Source organism: Takifugu rubripes, chromosome 3 (assembly GCF_901000725.2).
Source record: "Takifugu rubripes chromosome 3, fTakRub1.2, whole genome shotgun sequence".
Classification (NCBI taxonomy): domain Eukaryota; kingdom Metazoa; phylum Chordata; class Actinopteri; order Tetraodontiformes; family Tetraodontidae; genus Takifugu; species Takifugu rubripes.
In genome coordinates, this window is record NC_042287.1 from 11543472 (window position 1) to 11559250 (window position 15779).

The 15779-nt window shown below is 43.4% G+C and overlaps 1 protein-coding gene and 1 long non-coding RNA gene across 2 annotated transcripts; both read right to left on the bottom strand.

Moving 5' to 3' along the window:
* Positions 1-1057: 1057 nt before the first annotated feature.
* On the bottom strand, positions 1058-11138 carry LOC101068453 (solute carrier family 26 member 6-like). Its single transcript, XM_003963274.3, has 19 exons — positions 10866-11138; positions 10262-10401; positions 9690-9800; positions 9447-9619; positions 9216-9380; positions 6572-6724; positions 6371-6453; positions 6090-6237; positions 4542-4655; positions 4392-4469; positions 4201-4296; positions 3997-4103; positions 3841-3910; positions 3193-3285; positions 2946-3077; positions 2576-2872; positions 2391-2445; positions 2076-2206; positions 1058-1996 (listed from the first exon to the last, which is right to left on the bottom strand). Exons 1-19 carry the CDS (start codon positions 11006-11008, stop codon positions 1970-1972), a joined length of 2316 nt encoding a protein of 771 aa, XP_003963323.2. The 5' UTR covers positions 11009-11138; the 3' UTR covers positions 1058-1969.
* A 2257-nt stretch (positions 11139-13395) lies between these two features.
* On the bottom strand, positions 13396-14891 carry LOC115249210 (uncharacterized). Its single transcript, XR_003887921.1, has 2 exons — positions 14859-14891; positions 13396-13521 (listed from the first exon to the last, which is right to left on the bottom strand). It is a non-coding gene; the product is annotated as an uncharacterized lncRNA (long non-coding RNA).
* Between the last annotated feature and the right edge of the window lie 888 nt (positions 14892-15779).

Here is a 15779-nt window from a genome sequence, read left to right on the forward strand (position 1 = left end):
CATCTAGCATCCCAGAATCGTGTTCTGTCACTCAATGGCAACTGTCTCTCTCCAAACTGCTGTACTTCACGGTTGCTGGATGCAGTAAGAGTTAACTGCACAATCACTTGAAGTCATTTATCATCTGTGGGCTTTAAATGGACCACACCTGTTCAGGAATGTGAGTGTGTGGGGACCCTGCAGAGGTCAGTTGCTGCACTGCGCTTGCTCTCACACAGCGACTGGCGATGCACACAGCATCCTCAAGCTCCTCGACAACCATCTCATGAATTTTCAGCTGTAAGACCTGGTCCCACTCTGGACAAAAAGCTGCAAATTCAGTCTAATGCATTGTGATCACAACTGGGGAAGGACTGAAGCTCCACATGAGTGATATCAGCACTGTGTACATCAAAATTCTTATCTGGTTTCTGAGGATGAGCATTTAGGTCAAATTAAATCAAGTTAATTTAGAGCCCAAATTCACAGGTATTGTTTGCCTCAGAGGGATTTACAGTCTGCACAGTTTGCACAGTCTGTTCTACCTTAAAACCAGGTCATAAAAAAGCATTTAAAAACCCTTTATAGAAAAAGGAAGCTGAAGGAGAGCCTGGGGCAGACAGACATTCAACACATGCCACATACACACATACATGAGTCTGGAAGAATGGCACAGAATAATTTGGTCCAAAAACCTCTCTTTAGCAAAATCACAGTCCATCATGATAATGGATTACTGAGATAAGCTGTCCCAGTACAGAATAGAAGCATCAGTCAGGCAAGTAGGAAGAGTGGCAGCCTTTACCACTGATGGGGCTGCATGGCAAAATCAAGGGTGATTTCAGACACAGGGTTCGTTACTAAAGTTCCTCAGAACAGACAGTACAACTACATTTCCTGCTCTGAGCCTCACGTGGGACCAGTCAGAAGAGAGGAAAAGATCCACCAATAAGCAAATGTGCTGTAAATTAAAAGTGTAGATTTAACACAAACTTAAGTTACATTAAACATGTAATAACAATTGTCACTTATTAAATTGAAACATAGTTTTACACATGAGAAATATGACAAAAATAACTTACAGAAGGAAAGACTGCCTCTTTATTCACATGATGTCATTCCTACTTTAATCTATGGGACATTCAAAAATAGATTTGATGTCACAATAAAAAAATATCTATACTCTTTTATTAATCATGTCTTAACAGACAAGAATAAACAGATTCCTATTCTGATCAAAACATAAAGCTACAAATGTAAAACATTTAGTTTTCTTAATTATTTGATTCCATTTTTATGTAGACTTTAAAAAAACATGTAAACAATTCCATAGGAAACAAAAATACAAGAGCCCTTCACACAAATTAAAATGTGTACAAAACTGATAAGCTTCATCATTGCTATAACACTTGATCCAAAAACAGAGGAGAGGCCAAAGGTGTCCCGGGAAGTAGCGATGAATACTGACTATAAATACAGTTTCTGTTTCTGTCTGTGTGGGTGTGACACAGGAATGATGGCCCTCCCAGAGGGGCCCAGCTATGACAAATATTTACATTTTATTGATCAGGTGACCTTGCTGTGGCCAACTGAGCTCACTGTGAGGAATAAGAAAGCAGACTGATATTCAAGCACATTAAACCCACTGCACTTCTCACATGAGGCCCCCGCTACCCTCAACTTGCTTCCTATAAATACTCTTTAATAATCCAGTGTTGCATTCTCCCACTTCCCCTTCACCCCTTCTCTGCCTCACGTACACCATGGCGGGAGAGGACTGCAGTGACGTATTGCTGGCAGGGTCATCAGATGTGTCATAAAAACCCTGTTTCCACAGCAACGGCTCCTGTTCCCATGGCAACCGGCCGCCATGTCAATGTGGCGCGTTCTCCTCTGATGGGGGGGAGGAGACAAGGATGATGACCAATGGAGAGCAGCAGAGCGTCCAATAGCTGCAGGACGAAGAAGATAGCAGCCTGACCCCTGCTGGCTACATCTGGGTGGTGCAGGTCGTATCCTACAATCAGTAGCGGGGATTTTACAACAATGACCACCGAGAAACGAAATTTTAACATGAATATTACAGATTTACTTACAAGTCCAAATTCCCTGTGTCCCACTTTGTGCAGGATATGAAGTACAGCGTCGTGTACTGTGACAAACAGTCTGCTCTTGGGGATATTGTCTGAGAAGAAACCGGCAGTTTCCAGCTGCTCCACGACACATGCTGATAGATGACCAAAAAAAGAACCCAATGAATCCATAATAACAGAAATATTGTCTGACCGCTGAGTGTGATGGGGACAATGTGGTGCAGCCAAGGCCAGGGCCTTGAGCTATCATTATCTGATGATTCCCTGAATGCATTAATGCAGGACATTATCTTATGTTTTGTCTGGTGAAGCACTCACCTTGGCAGCCCACTAGATAGATGTCCAAATCAATCTGCCCATAGTCTCTGAATATCTGAGAGAATAAAATATGACATCAGCTTTCCCCCCTGAATTATTTATAAAAATGATCCAGAATAATTCAGTTGGGCGTTATTATTTCATACTAATTTATGTTTGAGAGAAACAGGGCCTGGCACACCTACATTTTTTAAGGTCTTCACGGTGACCATATCAACAAAGTTGGTGGTGGAAATGTCCAAGATGATGCTGTGCGTGCCAAACCCGCACGTCATCCCCTTTTCCTCATCAGCATGCTGTGGTTGCCCAGTGATGGCGTCATCGCCGCGGCTGCCCACGTCTGAGTCTGAGTCAGTGGTGTCGTGTTGGTAAGCCCAGTTCTGTTGGCCATTGCTGAGACCTGGTCTCTGGTTCTGCAGATCTGATCCTGTGAGGACTTTGCTCTCATTCATTCCAATGGATATTTGACTGGCCTCTATTTTCTGTAGAAACAAATCCACCAGTTTAAATCTGCTTTTGCTGTATTTTGACACTGGCTGCTTCTGTGTGTCATACCTCTTTCTCTGCCCCCTTTTTAGCTTTTTTTTCCTCCTTTTGAGCTCGTCTTTTCTCTTTCTCCTGCTTGCGCTTCTGTTTTGACTCTCTCTTCTTCTTCTCCGTCAGCAGCTTCCCAACATCGATTCCACTCTGCAAAAAAGCCCAACATCATTATAAAGGGGGGAGAAATTATGAACCCATAGAGAGCTCAGAAAGCAATTATCACCAGTGTTGATAGTGCAAATGGATGTATAGAAACACACACCTTCTCTTGTAGAGCCTCCAAGTACATCTCAGCATTTGTGTAGTAGATTGTTGCAGATGAACGGAAGATTTTAATTCCTGGGATCTCTTTAGCCTGCAGGGGCACGTTATGAAACGTCAATTGAAAGAAGTTTAATTCTCAAGCTTTGTTCTGCAGTGCTTTGCACTTTTTGCATCCCAGAGAGGCTTGTTTGAGGAAATGGAGCTATTCTGGTGTAATTGTCTTCCTGCCCCTCCAAAAAACCAGTGCACACAAATGTAGCATGTAATGCTGTTCCTTTTATTTATACCATTTTCAATAAATCTGTCAAGAGCTGTTTTTCCATTTATTTCAAATGCTGTTTATTACATGAATAGATCAGCGAGGCCCTGCTGTAGACACGTCAGTGCTTTAGGTATATAGTAATTCATCTTGTTATGTGTTATTCAATGTTACTAAATGATAGAAAAGAAACATCCGCAAAGTTCAAACCTTTTGTGTCTGACCATTCAGCTGTGTATCATATTTAAATCCACTTTGGTCGGTTATTCTGGAGATATATTGGCCTCAACTTCTAAAATCATAAATGCTGGATGGGCTCACCCTTTACTGACACACTATGAGCATTGTCCAGAGAAAATGTCACTTTAAATATTGATGCACCCTTACCGTCTGGTATTTGTCTGTATCCAGGTACAGGTCTGTGCCTGGAACATGGCCTAAGATGGAGTAGGTGGGTCTGGGAAACAATATATAGATGTAAAACTGGCACCACAGGGGAAAAAATATAATCAAATATATCGATTGTGAGCAGTGTGTAATTACAATTGTGTTCTGAAGATGACGGTGAGCATGGAAAAGCCAATGGCGACGGCCAGACCCAAGTCCAGGTTGAGCAGAATGGTGCAGGCAAACGTTACCAGCCACACCATCTAGATGGCAGCATAAATATAGGCGGTCAGCAGGTGCGACCTGGTTCACACCCAGTTAAATGGAGCAGAATGATTGTTAAAGGGGATTTAGTCATACCAGATCAACCTTGTTGGACTTCAGCAGCATGGGCACATCTGTGAACTGCTTGAACATTCCTTTTAAGTTCACTAACACTATAGTAGATAGGACAGCCTGAGGAGCAGGGATACAGAAATATGTTTTATCAAATGGCTTCAGCATGGATTTCCAAAATTAAGGACCAATACTGAAGATACAGAAAGTTTTACCTTGGGTAGATCTTCAAAAAGAGGACCCAATTTCCAAACTGTGATGAGCACAATAATGGATGAAACCACTCCTGCAACCTGAAATGAAGGGTCTTGAGCAAACAGTTGCTGCTTGGAAGTATTTATACCCATTTACTTGTGGTCAATTACCTGGGTCTTGCCCCCGGTACTCTCCTGAACAAGACTGCGAGACAAGGAGGAAGTCACAGAGTAGCACTGAAACATGCCGCCAATGGTGTTACTCAGACCCAGGGCAACGAGTTCCTGCAAACATCACGAGAAACTAAATACATTCCACCTTACAGAATCTTATATGCTGAGAAACATGTTCCCTTTGACACCATGACATTTGAAATAAGCCTTTAATCTGTCCGAAGTCTGGATGGTGTATCTTTAAGCAAATAACAGGTTCTATTCATTAACCAAACGGTCATGTCAGATCATCATTGCCCTGCAGAGAAGAGTGCCAAACATGTTTAAGGAACACTTAAGTGCATAAAGGATTTAACAGGTCAGCTCTCTGAAGGCTGTGAATGTTTCCAGCCTGCTTCTCTTTAGAGCACATTGATCCCAGTCACATGTCTTCCTCAGTGAATAAACATGTCTAATAAAGGCTGGTGTATGTCTGCTCATTCTACAATGATGTCTGAGAAAATAAAAATGATGCACATTTGCAGGAGAGCAATTTTTAGCTGATATAAAATTGTAAACCGATGGCGGTTGGAAAGGCGGGTAACAGAGAGGGCGGTGTACTCTTTTGTAGCACCCGATCCCACGCAGAAGTACTGCACATGCATCTGCATTTGGCTACAGCTGAGATTTTGTCTCTGAAAGGAATCCTGGATTCATCTGAAATGAGATGTCTAACCCACCTAAATTATTGCTAAATAAAATTACGAGCACAATCTAAATTACACAACTGTGCACATGCTCCCTTAAATAACCAAGATGGACCAAGAGACAAAAGAACGCAGCTCTTTCCCGAAACAAATACATTTATGGTGTTGTTTGGACTTTAGTGCCATCTAGCGGTGTGGTGCTGTTCTACAGAATTCCCCCACAGCGACAGACTCTACAGATGCAGTCTCCATTCCAGACAACAAATCTTTCTACATTCACTCCTTAGTGTATCTACTGCAGTTGTGTACTCTTTGTACACATGTGCCACTCTGATAGTACAGTTTGAACCGTTACACTCTTTATATGCTTTTTTAAGTATAATTACCTATAATCCTCTATGCAGACAGAAATCAGACAAGAGGACCAAACTGAAAGGCACAATGTAAAATAAAGTAATATAACGCAGTCGTCTCATCCATCAATATGTCGTACAAGTAAAACTGTATCTGCTTCGCTTTCGTGTTCTGCTCCTCCTTATTATAGCGATAAACCATGTTTGACCCTGTTGGTGTTCTGTTTCTGTTGCATGCTTCACTGCAGTCTTGGAAAACTTGAAATGTTATTTGCAAATGTGCTGTCAATATCCAGGAAACCATGGTTCGATTGTGACTCCTGTTTCCCCTAATACGACACCCGTGACTAAATGTGAGACAAAAATCTAATCTTAGGCCAAAGCCGACTGGTGGGATTTATTCAGACAGGAACAGAGATTCTAAGTATAACTGCAGCAGCTGTGTGCAGGCACCACCTGACCTGTCCATCCCATCTATCTGGCAGTGTTATTGCTGTATTACTCACCTGATTGCTGTCAACCTTGTAGCCATATTTGAGGCCAAATGTTTTGCCAAGGGAAATGTTGATGGCATAGCCCACAATGGCCACTGCAAACGTATCACCTATTATTTGCGGGAACAAAGAGACGTCTGGGGCACGAGGGGCTTTCAGGCTGGAAATGGAAAATGTGAATGATTTTTTACCAGTGAACTCATTGTGGATGGAAGCAATTTTTTTTTTACAATATACATTATACAATAATCCATAGCAAATATTCCAGATTGAGGGGTCCCTTGGGTACTTACCCACTGGGAATCTCTCCAATGACACTGATGCTGTATATATTTGTAAGATTACAGAAGTGGGTGATGATTGTTGCTGCAATGACCTGTTGAGGGCAGACACAAGAACACAGTTCAGAGACGGTTCATGCCGAACAATGAGCTCACGACGCCCCCTGCTGGTCGATTGAAGCACAAATGGAAGGAAGCCATGACAGGACCTACCACTATAAGTTCTATTGGGATGGGCAAAGGCAGCTTCTTTCTGTAGCAGGCATTGAGCTCTTTGACCACGATGAGAACAGCGAGGGCCAAGACGCTGACCACGACCTCTGGTGCTTTAGTCTCAGGTAGAAGGCGACAAATGTCCACCAAAGTCTGTGACAGAGTGACGAAGAAAGGTTTAGCAAGTTAGTGGTGGAATTTCATATATGTTGTATTTTTACTCACAGTTTTATCATTTAGATCAGTTAACATAATATTACAGCTGGACAGTAAGAGAGATGTTTGATTTGACCCTGATTTGTCCAAATTAATGAGTTATTCATTACAATGAATTGTATTAATTGTAATGAGAGTTATTCATTACAATTAATACAATTAATTATATTTTTGTCTCTAGACAAATTCGATCAATTTCAACATATATTGGGCTTCACTCATCTGTGTTTTGTATAATTCTTATTCTTCATTTAAGGCCTGGTTTAATAGATGTCTGTGTAAATTCTCAGTCATCCAGGTCATTGTATCCAAGGTAGTTTTCTCTGTCAACTGGACTGTGTTTCTTCTCTTGAAGACGTTTCGCCTTCTATCCAGAAGGCTTCTTCAGTTCTGAAATCGCTGGGGAGAGAGCTTGAAAATATATAGCCCCTGTGGACCATTAGCATGCTAATGATCTGGGTGGTCACCTGAGAGTCGTTAGCAGGGTCGTTGGTCGGGTCGTTCACCTAGTTTCTGTTGAGGTGTCTCCCCTTTGTCTGCTGGATCACATGGTGATGAGTCACTGGGTCTCCTGGAATGGTGTGAATGTTTGTTTTGCTGTTGGAAGGAGTGGAGGACTGCATTGTATGTGGGTGACAGGAAGTGCCTCAGGCCACCACCTCTGTTTAAGGATGGTTTTTCCAATTTAACATGGATAGCTTCCTTGACCCCCCTTTCAAACCAGCGGTCTTCTCTGGCCAGTATCCTTACTTGGCTGTCCTCGAAGGAGTGCCCACTCTCCTTTAAGTGTAAGTGGACTGCTGAATCTTGACCCGAAGAGGTGGCACGTCTGTGTTGTGCCATTCTTCTGCGGAGAGGTTGTTTGGTTTCCCCAATGTACAGTTCCTCACGTTCCTCCTGGCACTGTACAGCATAAACAACATTACTTTGTTTGGGTCTTGGTGTCTTGTCCTTTGGGTGTACTAACCTCTGTCTGAGAGTGTTGCTGGGTTTGAAATGAACCGGTATGTCGTGTTTCTGGAGGATCCTCCTAGACTTCTCCGAGACTCCAGACAGGTAGGGGATGGAAACGCTGCGGCGTTTGTTTCTCTCCTCCTCTCCTTTGCTGAGGTCTCGTTTTCTTGAGGTTTTGGTGAAGGCCCAGTCTGGGTAGCCACATGTTTTGAGAGCTGTCTTAATGTGGTCCTGTTCCTTCTTTCTGCCTTGGGATGTGGTGGGTATTTCTCTGGCCCGGTGTTGGAGAGTTCTGATCACTCCCAACTTGTGTTCCAGTGGGTGGTGAGAGTCAAACTGGAGGTACTGGTCGGTATGTGTAGGTTTTCTGTAGACTTCGATGGTGAGATTTCTGTCCTCAGTGATCTTGACTGCGCAGTCCAGAAAGGCCAGACTGTTTCCTTTTACATCTTCCCGGGTGAATTTTACATGCTCGTCTGTTTTGTTGAGGTGATCGGAGAACGCTTCCAATTCTTGTGTTTGAATTTTGACCCAGGTGTCATCCACATACCTGAACCAGTGGCTTGGCGCAGTTCCTGTGAATTCCTGGGATTCCACCTTCTCCATGTATAGGTTGGCAACTATGGGGGATACTGGTGAGCCCATGGCACAGCCATGTTTCTGCCTGTAGAAGCCTTCTCTGTACTGGAAATAGGTGGTGTTCAAACACAGGTCCAGCATGGTGCAGATTTGGGCTGGTGTTAAGGTTGTTCTTTCTGTAAGATTCTTGTCCAATAGAAGGTGCTTGTGGATGGTGTCTATGGCGCTGGCGGTGGGGATGCACGTGAAGAGTGACGTGACATCATAAGATACCATAGTCTCTTCTGGAAGTAGTGTGAGTCCACTGACTTTTTGAGCAAAGTCTTGGGAGTTTTTGATGTGGTGTGGGGTGTTGCCAACCATAGGCGACAAGATGGAGGCCAAGTACCTGGAAATGTTGTAGGTTACAGAATTGATGCTGCTTATTATGGGTCTGAGAGGGGTCCCTGGAAACTAGGTGAACGACCCGACCAACGACCCTGCTAACGACTCTCAGGTGACCACCCAGATCATTAGCATGCTAATGGTCCACAGGGGCTATATATTTTCAAGCTCTCTCCCCAGCGATTTCAGAAATGAAGAAGCCTTCTGGATAGAAGGCGAAACGTCTTCAAGAGAAGAAACACAGTCCAGTTGACAGAGAAAACTACCTTGGAGGCCTGGTTTAATAGTTAACAGAGGAGTGGTTGACTTATTGACCTCCCCATATAAAATAAAAAACCAAAAGCTTCTCTTTAATTATTGACAAGTCATTTAAAGGATGCACCAGCACAAGGTAGCAGAAACAACACAAACTCTGACAAACAGGAAGGTGAAGAACATAAACAGCATGATCTTTAGGAAGGGTGTTTTGCAGTTTAAGCAGTATTTTAAGAGAATATTGTTTGTTGCTCACATAAATAAGAGACAGGGGTCCAGTGAAACGAGCCGGAAAGATTCCAAACAGGTACTTGAGCTGCGAGATGCACACATGGCAGGCTGATCCTGTGGTGTAGCCTCGAACCAGCGGCTCCGACAGGTAGGTGACCACAAAACCAAACCTCACCACACCCAAAAGGATCTAAAATGATGGGGAAGTTATAATAAAGCCAATCTGAAGAAGCATTGGAAAACTATACAGACACACCTGGAAGAGCCCCGTCAGGACGGAGAGGGCGCACGCTATCTGGACTCTGTACGCGTCCCGGGCAGCAACGTCCACGCTTTCGGTTCCATTAGTGCCATTCACGATGAAGTTACTGCTGGGCGCCAGCCTCTCCGTCACGCTGCCGACCATGATGCTGATCACAGCGAACGTACCTGAACGCACACAACCATAAAGTGAGGACGCTCCGTCGGCTCCTGCTGATCCACCTGTGACCTTACGCACCGATGGAGATGTGTCTGGATGTGCCAAAAAGGAAGTACACTAACACCGGGTAGAGCGAGGTGTACAGGCCGAACACTGGCGGTAAGGAGGCCAGGAGCGCATATGCCATGCCTGTTTGGGAAAAAGAAACAGATTAATACACATCATATCTTCTGGTACAGTAACACTGGGCTCTGTTTTACAGTAAATAAATCAATAACGTGAAAGTTCAGATCCAGGCAGAAGCCGTTATGTGTCTTTGGTGCCTCAGTTTCTGGTATGTGTTTACCTTGGACACCACTCTGGGTTAACTCCATTTATCTTATCTCTAAAAACTGACTCATGTATCCATTCACAACATTCCTCAGTGTTTTGCTCCCAAAGAAAGGCCAAATCTGACGGGTGGGAAAGCTTTGGGTGTTTGCAGCTCCCGATATCAAACAGGTTCACTCTCGAGTGGGAAGGTGTGCTACTGTCTCGCTCGGCTCTTCCTTTAAATGCAGATTATTCATCCCAATGGGGTAAATTAAATGACAAAATTCAAAGAATGTTTCTGCTCATGCCATAAAGTTTCCTCAGAAGCTCCCTGATACCTTGTGGGAGGTGCATGATGCCCACGCTGCAGCCGGAGATCAGGTCCCCGATTGCATTCTCCCTGATGGAGTAACGAGGCAGCCAGTAGAGGACTGGGACCCAGCTCAGCAGAGCCTGCTTCAGTCTCTCTCCAGAACACCTGCAACACAAGCACACGCCGTTATACATCAGTGACTCATTCGGCCCGAGACAAACGTGGTTTAAGCAAAGACAGACGTGTGAATCGTGGCACCTGCAGCTGGTTTATCAGCTCACAGGAAGCAGCAGCATGTCAGAGCGCTGCTGCTCTCGCAGGCAGGGAGCCATTAAAACTCCACTCTTTGTGTTTAATCATGTTAATCATGTTAAACATGTAGTGTTGAAAGTCAGTTGTCAAGTATTCAAGGGTTTGTTTAACCTTATATTGGGCTCTGCGCAAAGACAAGTTGGTGAGATACAAAAACAAAAGTTCACTCTTTTAATTTGACTTCTTTTTGAGTGAGTGATGCAGGTGGTTGTGATTGTATGTATTTATAACTGAACCTTGATTTTACTGCCGCTCAAGGCAACCATTACAAAAAAGAGGCGTGTGCCTCCATTCACCATACACCTCTTCATATTTACCTCAGGGACTCCTTGACTCGGTCTCCCAGGCTCGGTTTGGTGGACCACGTCTGCTTCTGCCCCACCTCATCTAAACGGGCCTCATCCAGGAGCTCCCTCCTCACAAAATAGTCCACCGGCGGAGACCCCGTCTGCCCATCCATCGGAGCAGCTGGCGTCAACACTGACCCAGGAGGGTTGGTTTCAGATGGAGAAGCAACAGAGGCCAAACACAAAGCCGTGAGAGTCACCTCTGCTCCGCGCTCCTGGACGGTGGTTGTTTTTAGACTGTGGGAGTGACTCCTGTCCCATTCTTATAAGACAGCTCAATCACATGTTCTGCATAAAGACACACCCCCGACACACACACACACCTGCCCGCATCTTATTATTTCACCTAAGATAAGAGGAAGAGTCCAGAACTCACTGTAATTTTATGGAGGATTTTATCGCCGGCAGGAGTGTGTTGTAACACATGCTGTGCATTGTTGCATCTGCTTTGTTCAATTTGGCTTTGTGTCCCTGATCATCTACTTTAGAATTAATTTGCTTGTTTTGTTCCAAATTTCATACATGCAAAAGAGCAGGTAGCTGATTTACTGATGTGACCCTTCCCTTTTAGAATGTGCTTGTATTTACTCACCTGCCTAAAACTGCTTATCTCTATGACTGGGATTAAGGCCAATCAACTGTTTAACCATATTCCATTCTTTAACTATAATATGTAATACCATATATAATATACAACACCATAATGTATCACAAGTTTGTTGAATTTGGCAATTTTTCCAAAATAATCCATTTGGAAACAGGTGGGAAAACAACAAAAAACATTCTTTTTAAATTGAAATCCCATAATAATAGTTGCATGTAAATAACACTAACTATTGCGCGCTGAGTTATTGTTGCATCTTTAATCCAACAAGATGCCCAAAAATACCAACAACAAAAACAACCGTTGTTTATTTGTATTAAAAGAATCATAGATAAGATAAATTCCTGTTGAGGTGCATAAAAAATGAACACTTCCATCTGTGGCTCTTACTTAACGAGCAGGTTGGCGTTGGTCACGTGCTCATAAGTCAGATGCTTGTCGGTGGTCCTCTGAACATTCGGGGTGATGCTTTTGTTACGCTGGTTATCTTTAGTAGCGTCTTTGTCAGAATAGACTTTTATGAGTCAACTTTATCTTTATTCTGGTCTGTGTAAAAAAATATGAGGGGAATGTGCTCAAATGTGTCCGCAGATGTGGCAGATATAGCTGAGGAATTAACGAACATGATGGGGACAGAAATATACTTAAGATCCAGCACGTCTGCGGAGACCTGAGGTGTCTGTCCACCGACAGTCTCCGGCCACCCGGAGACAGTTTGAAGGGATCTGTGGAGAATTTGACTTTTTTTTTTTTTTTTTTTTTAACTCAAGTCTGGCTTCAAGGACTAACTACAGATTTTCCTGTTTCTGATTATTTTTATTTTATTTTTGACAATGCTTTCCAGATGAAAGAGATTATTCATTTACTATTCATTTTTGCTCTTTTTGGTCCCAGCTAACAGTCAAAGATCTGTTAATTTGGAGTATATCGGCAGCTTAATTTTTAGTTAACAGTACTGTTCACGTCCTTCTTGCGCTTGTTCATGTCATCATTCTCGATAACCTCAGTGCTTGTAACCGTCCTACCTTGTTAAAAAGAAATAATGTTCAAGGACATGCAGGAGTCACGGAGAGGATTTGCTTTTGTTGCTGAAATGACTAACAGGAATGACAGGAAGTGTTCTTGCACATATTAACTCCGGCCCGTCACTCACCCACATGGATGTTGCTGTTATATCCAGGAACACATGAAGGCAAACAAGCTGGTATTTATTTAGCAAGAAGGAAAACAGGATCTGCTGGAATATTCAAAAAAGAAAAAGAAAAATGGGATAAATACTTTGTTTCCGTGGTGGTCAAGTCAAGATTTATGGCCCCTGAAATCAATGACAGCCATTAATTAGTGAATGAGCCAAAGTAAACAATGAAACCAGCCAATAAGATAAAAGTTAAATCACAATAAAAACCAGACCAGGTGGCGCCTTTAACACTCTGAAAGGAGAGTTTAAAGTTTAATTTCACTTGAATTAAACAGGAAGCTGAGGTAGACACACCAGTCAGTCCAGCTGTCATGTGATCACCTTGGTTCTTTGATGCTCTGCAGTTTGTAGCTATAAGCAGAACCTGTAATTTAGCATTAAGGCTATAACACACGCTACTCTACAATGATGCGGTTGAATGCAATAATAATAATAATAATATAGCATTATCTTTGTCTTGTAATGATGGGTGCTAACAGAGGTCTTAGCGATGGGTGACAGTATGAGGTCAATAATCAGTATTTGACTGATGGAGTGATTGTGATGACAGAAGCAGGAAGAATCTTGGGTTCCTAGATTAAAACAACCCACTGTAGCTATAAAAAATGTTCTTAACCAAGTTTTATTGATAAACTAAACACATTAGTGCTCCCGCACGAACCCAGCCAATAAAACCATCAACCCCTCGAACCAGCAGCTAGAGTTTCACAGCAACTGTCAGTTTAATGGTGGCACAGTGGAGAAGCACTCATAGGAGCCACAGATCAAAAGATAGGTATTATTGCATGTTTCATGTTGTTCAGGGCCGTCCAACAATCCAAGACCTGTGCAGAGCAACAGAAAGGGACATATTACATTTGACCCCAACACGTGAAATGATGCAATCTTGGTAACAACGTGCCGCCAAAGGAAAGAAAATGTGCACATAAATTGCTCAGTATGTTCAGAACGCTCAGGGTGAAAAATTAACCACATTGTAGCTTTTTTCCCCCATTATTTTTACTTCATTCCTCTGGTGTTTTGGCCAAAGGTGCTGAAGAAGCAGAGCTGGCAGCGCTCACTTGCAGATGGTCACTGATTTACCCTCGAAGTCCATAAGATTTAACTGTCTTCTCGCTCATCCTTAATGTACAATGTTTTGCCGTGTGTGGAACATTTGAAGTTCCACCCCGTCAAATGATTAGCGTATGAGTAACGCGTGAATATGCGCATCAATGTTTGACTGGATGCGTTTTGATCTCCATTTCACCAGCTTCTACAGTGATGTAGGCGTTGCATGGAGCAGCAGTTATTTTACACCAAAATCACAAAACAAAGAAAGTCAGAAAATTATCTCTGTAGTTTGGCTGTTGGATGGAGCTTCCCCAGCCTCTTGTTTGCTCTTTGTTTTGGCAAGAAAAGTATGTAAAAAACCCTAAGGGAAGACAAGAAAGGCAACCAGTTCATTAACTTCTTGTGACAGGTGTAATTGGGACCCAAAAGCAGCACTCTGGAAAGCTGGGACCGTTGGAAATGACCTTTATTAGTAGAGGGGCAAACAGGAACTCAGGCAGACAAGGAAACAGTCTGTTCTTCAGGCTCGAGGCCCACACAAAGTCTACGGCTGTTTCCGAAACCACACACACACACACACACACACACATTCCCTATTCACTACATGGGGGACATGGATTGAGTGAACTACGTAGCACACTCAATTTAAAGTTAGTATTCGGATAACGGCGTCATTTACAGCTAAAGTGAAAGAATTTGACGCTTTAGTATGAAATGTGAAAACAGCAGACAATACATACATTTGTAAGTCATCTCTCCTTGTTTACCCGCCATTGATAGATTGTCACGTGATACCGTAAAGGCTGATGGGATATATTTTCCGAGTTAGGGTGCATCGGTTGTACACTACTTTTTGCAGTGCATTGTGGGATACGTTGAGTGCACTACATAGGGTACAGCGTTGCTCACCAACATGTCAGACACTATTTCAAAATGGCATCCACACTATTGAGAGCACTATAGTGAGTGGTTTCAGAACCAGCCTATGGGTTTCAGGCTCGGGGATTGGTTGAGCTGAGCCAGAATGCGGAACCGAGGGGGAGGACATGAACCCTCGGACCTGTACAGCTCCGTTTACAGCAGGCAGGAGTGACAGAGAGGGGCTTACAGGAGATGAGGCCGACAATGCAGCAGAGCAGACGGGATGAGCAGCAGCGAAGTTGGGACCAGGCGGAGAAGTCAGGACCAGGTGAGCAGACAGGAACCAGAAACGCTGAGGCAGAAGTCGTGGTCAGGGACGGAAGGCTGGTGAGTTTACCGGGAGACAGGCGGGGCGGGGCGGTGCAGGCAGGTTCAGCAACAGGAGGTCAGGCAGGTAAGAAGTGCTGGAGAGTCTTGCATGGAAATGCTGAAGAACAATCTGGCAAAGAGTGAGAGTGCAGGGGAGGCTTATAAACAGGGCTGATTGGGAATAACCTGCAGCTGTGCTGGCAGGTGAGTGGAGTTGAGCTGATGGGGTGGGAGTGGCTGGCAGGTAGAGTGGAGCAGAGGCAGGAGATCGGAAAATTACTGAGGCAGAGGGACAGGAGGGAACTGGGGGAATGGAGCTGTGACACTTCTTGAATAATAAAGAAAATGAACTCACAAGCCAGCTCACTGTATGTTTGTGGACCCATTTTTGGACCCAGTATGCAGATTTCCCTGAATGAACCTAATCTAAAAATCGGTTCTTAATGTCATATGTCCACATGTTTGTTTTTTGAAGTTTATGAAAGTTAATGTTGCAAACAGCACAAATATTTCAAAAGAACCATCTACGGTAATTACTGAACAATGTATTGATTGAAAGCTCACTGGAGATTTTTAAATCCTTTAAAAACTGAGGGAAAGTAAAATCTGCTCAAGCGAGAATGCTTTTAACTAATTACTAAATCTCCCAGTGTGATTAACACACACTGTAAATGCTGCAACTGTGATTATTTGAACCGCATTCGTCCCTGTTGTTTTATAAGATAATGGATAACGTGGCCTGGAAAAATAAGTACATTCACAAATATCAAACTAACTCAGGCTCTTGCGCTGTGCAGTC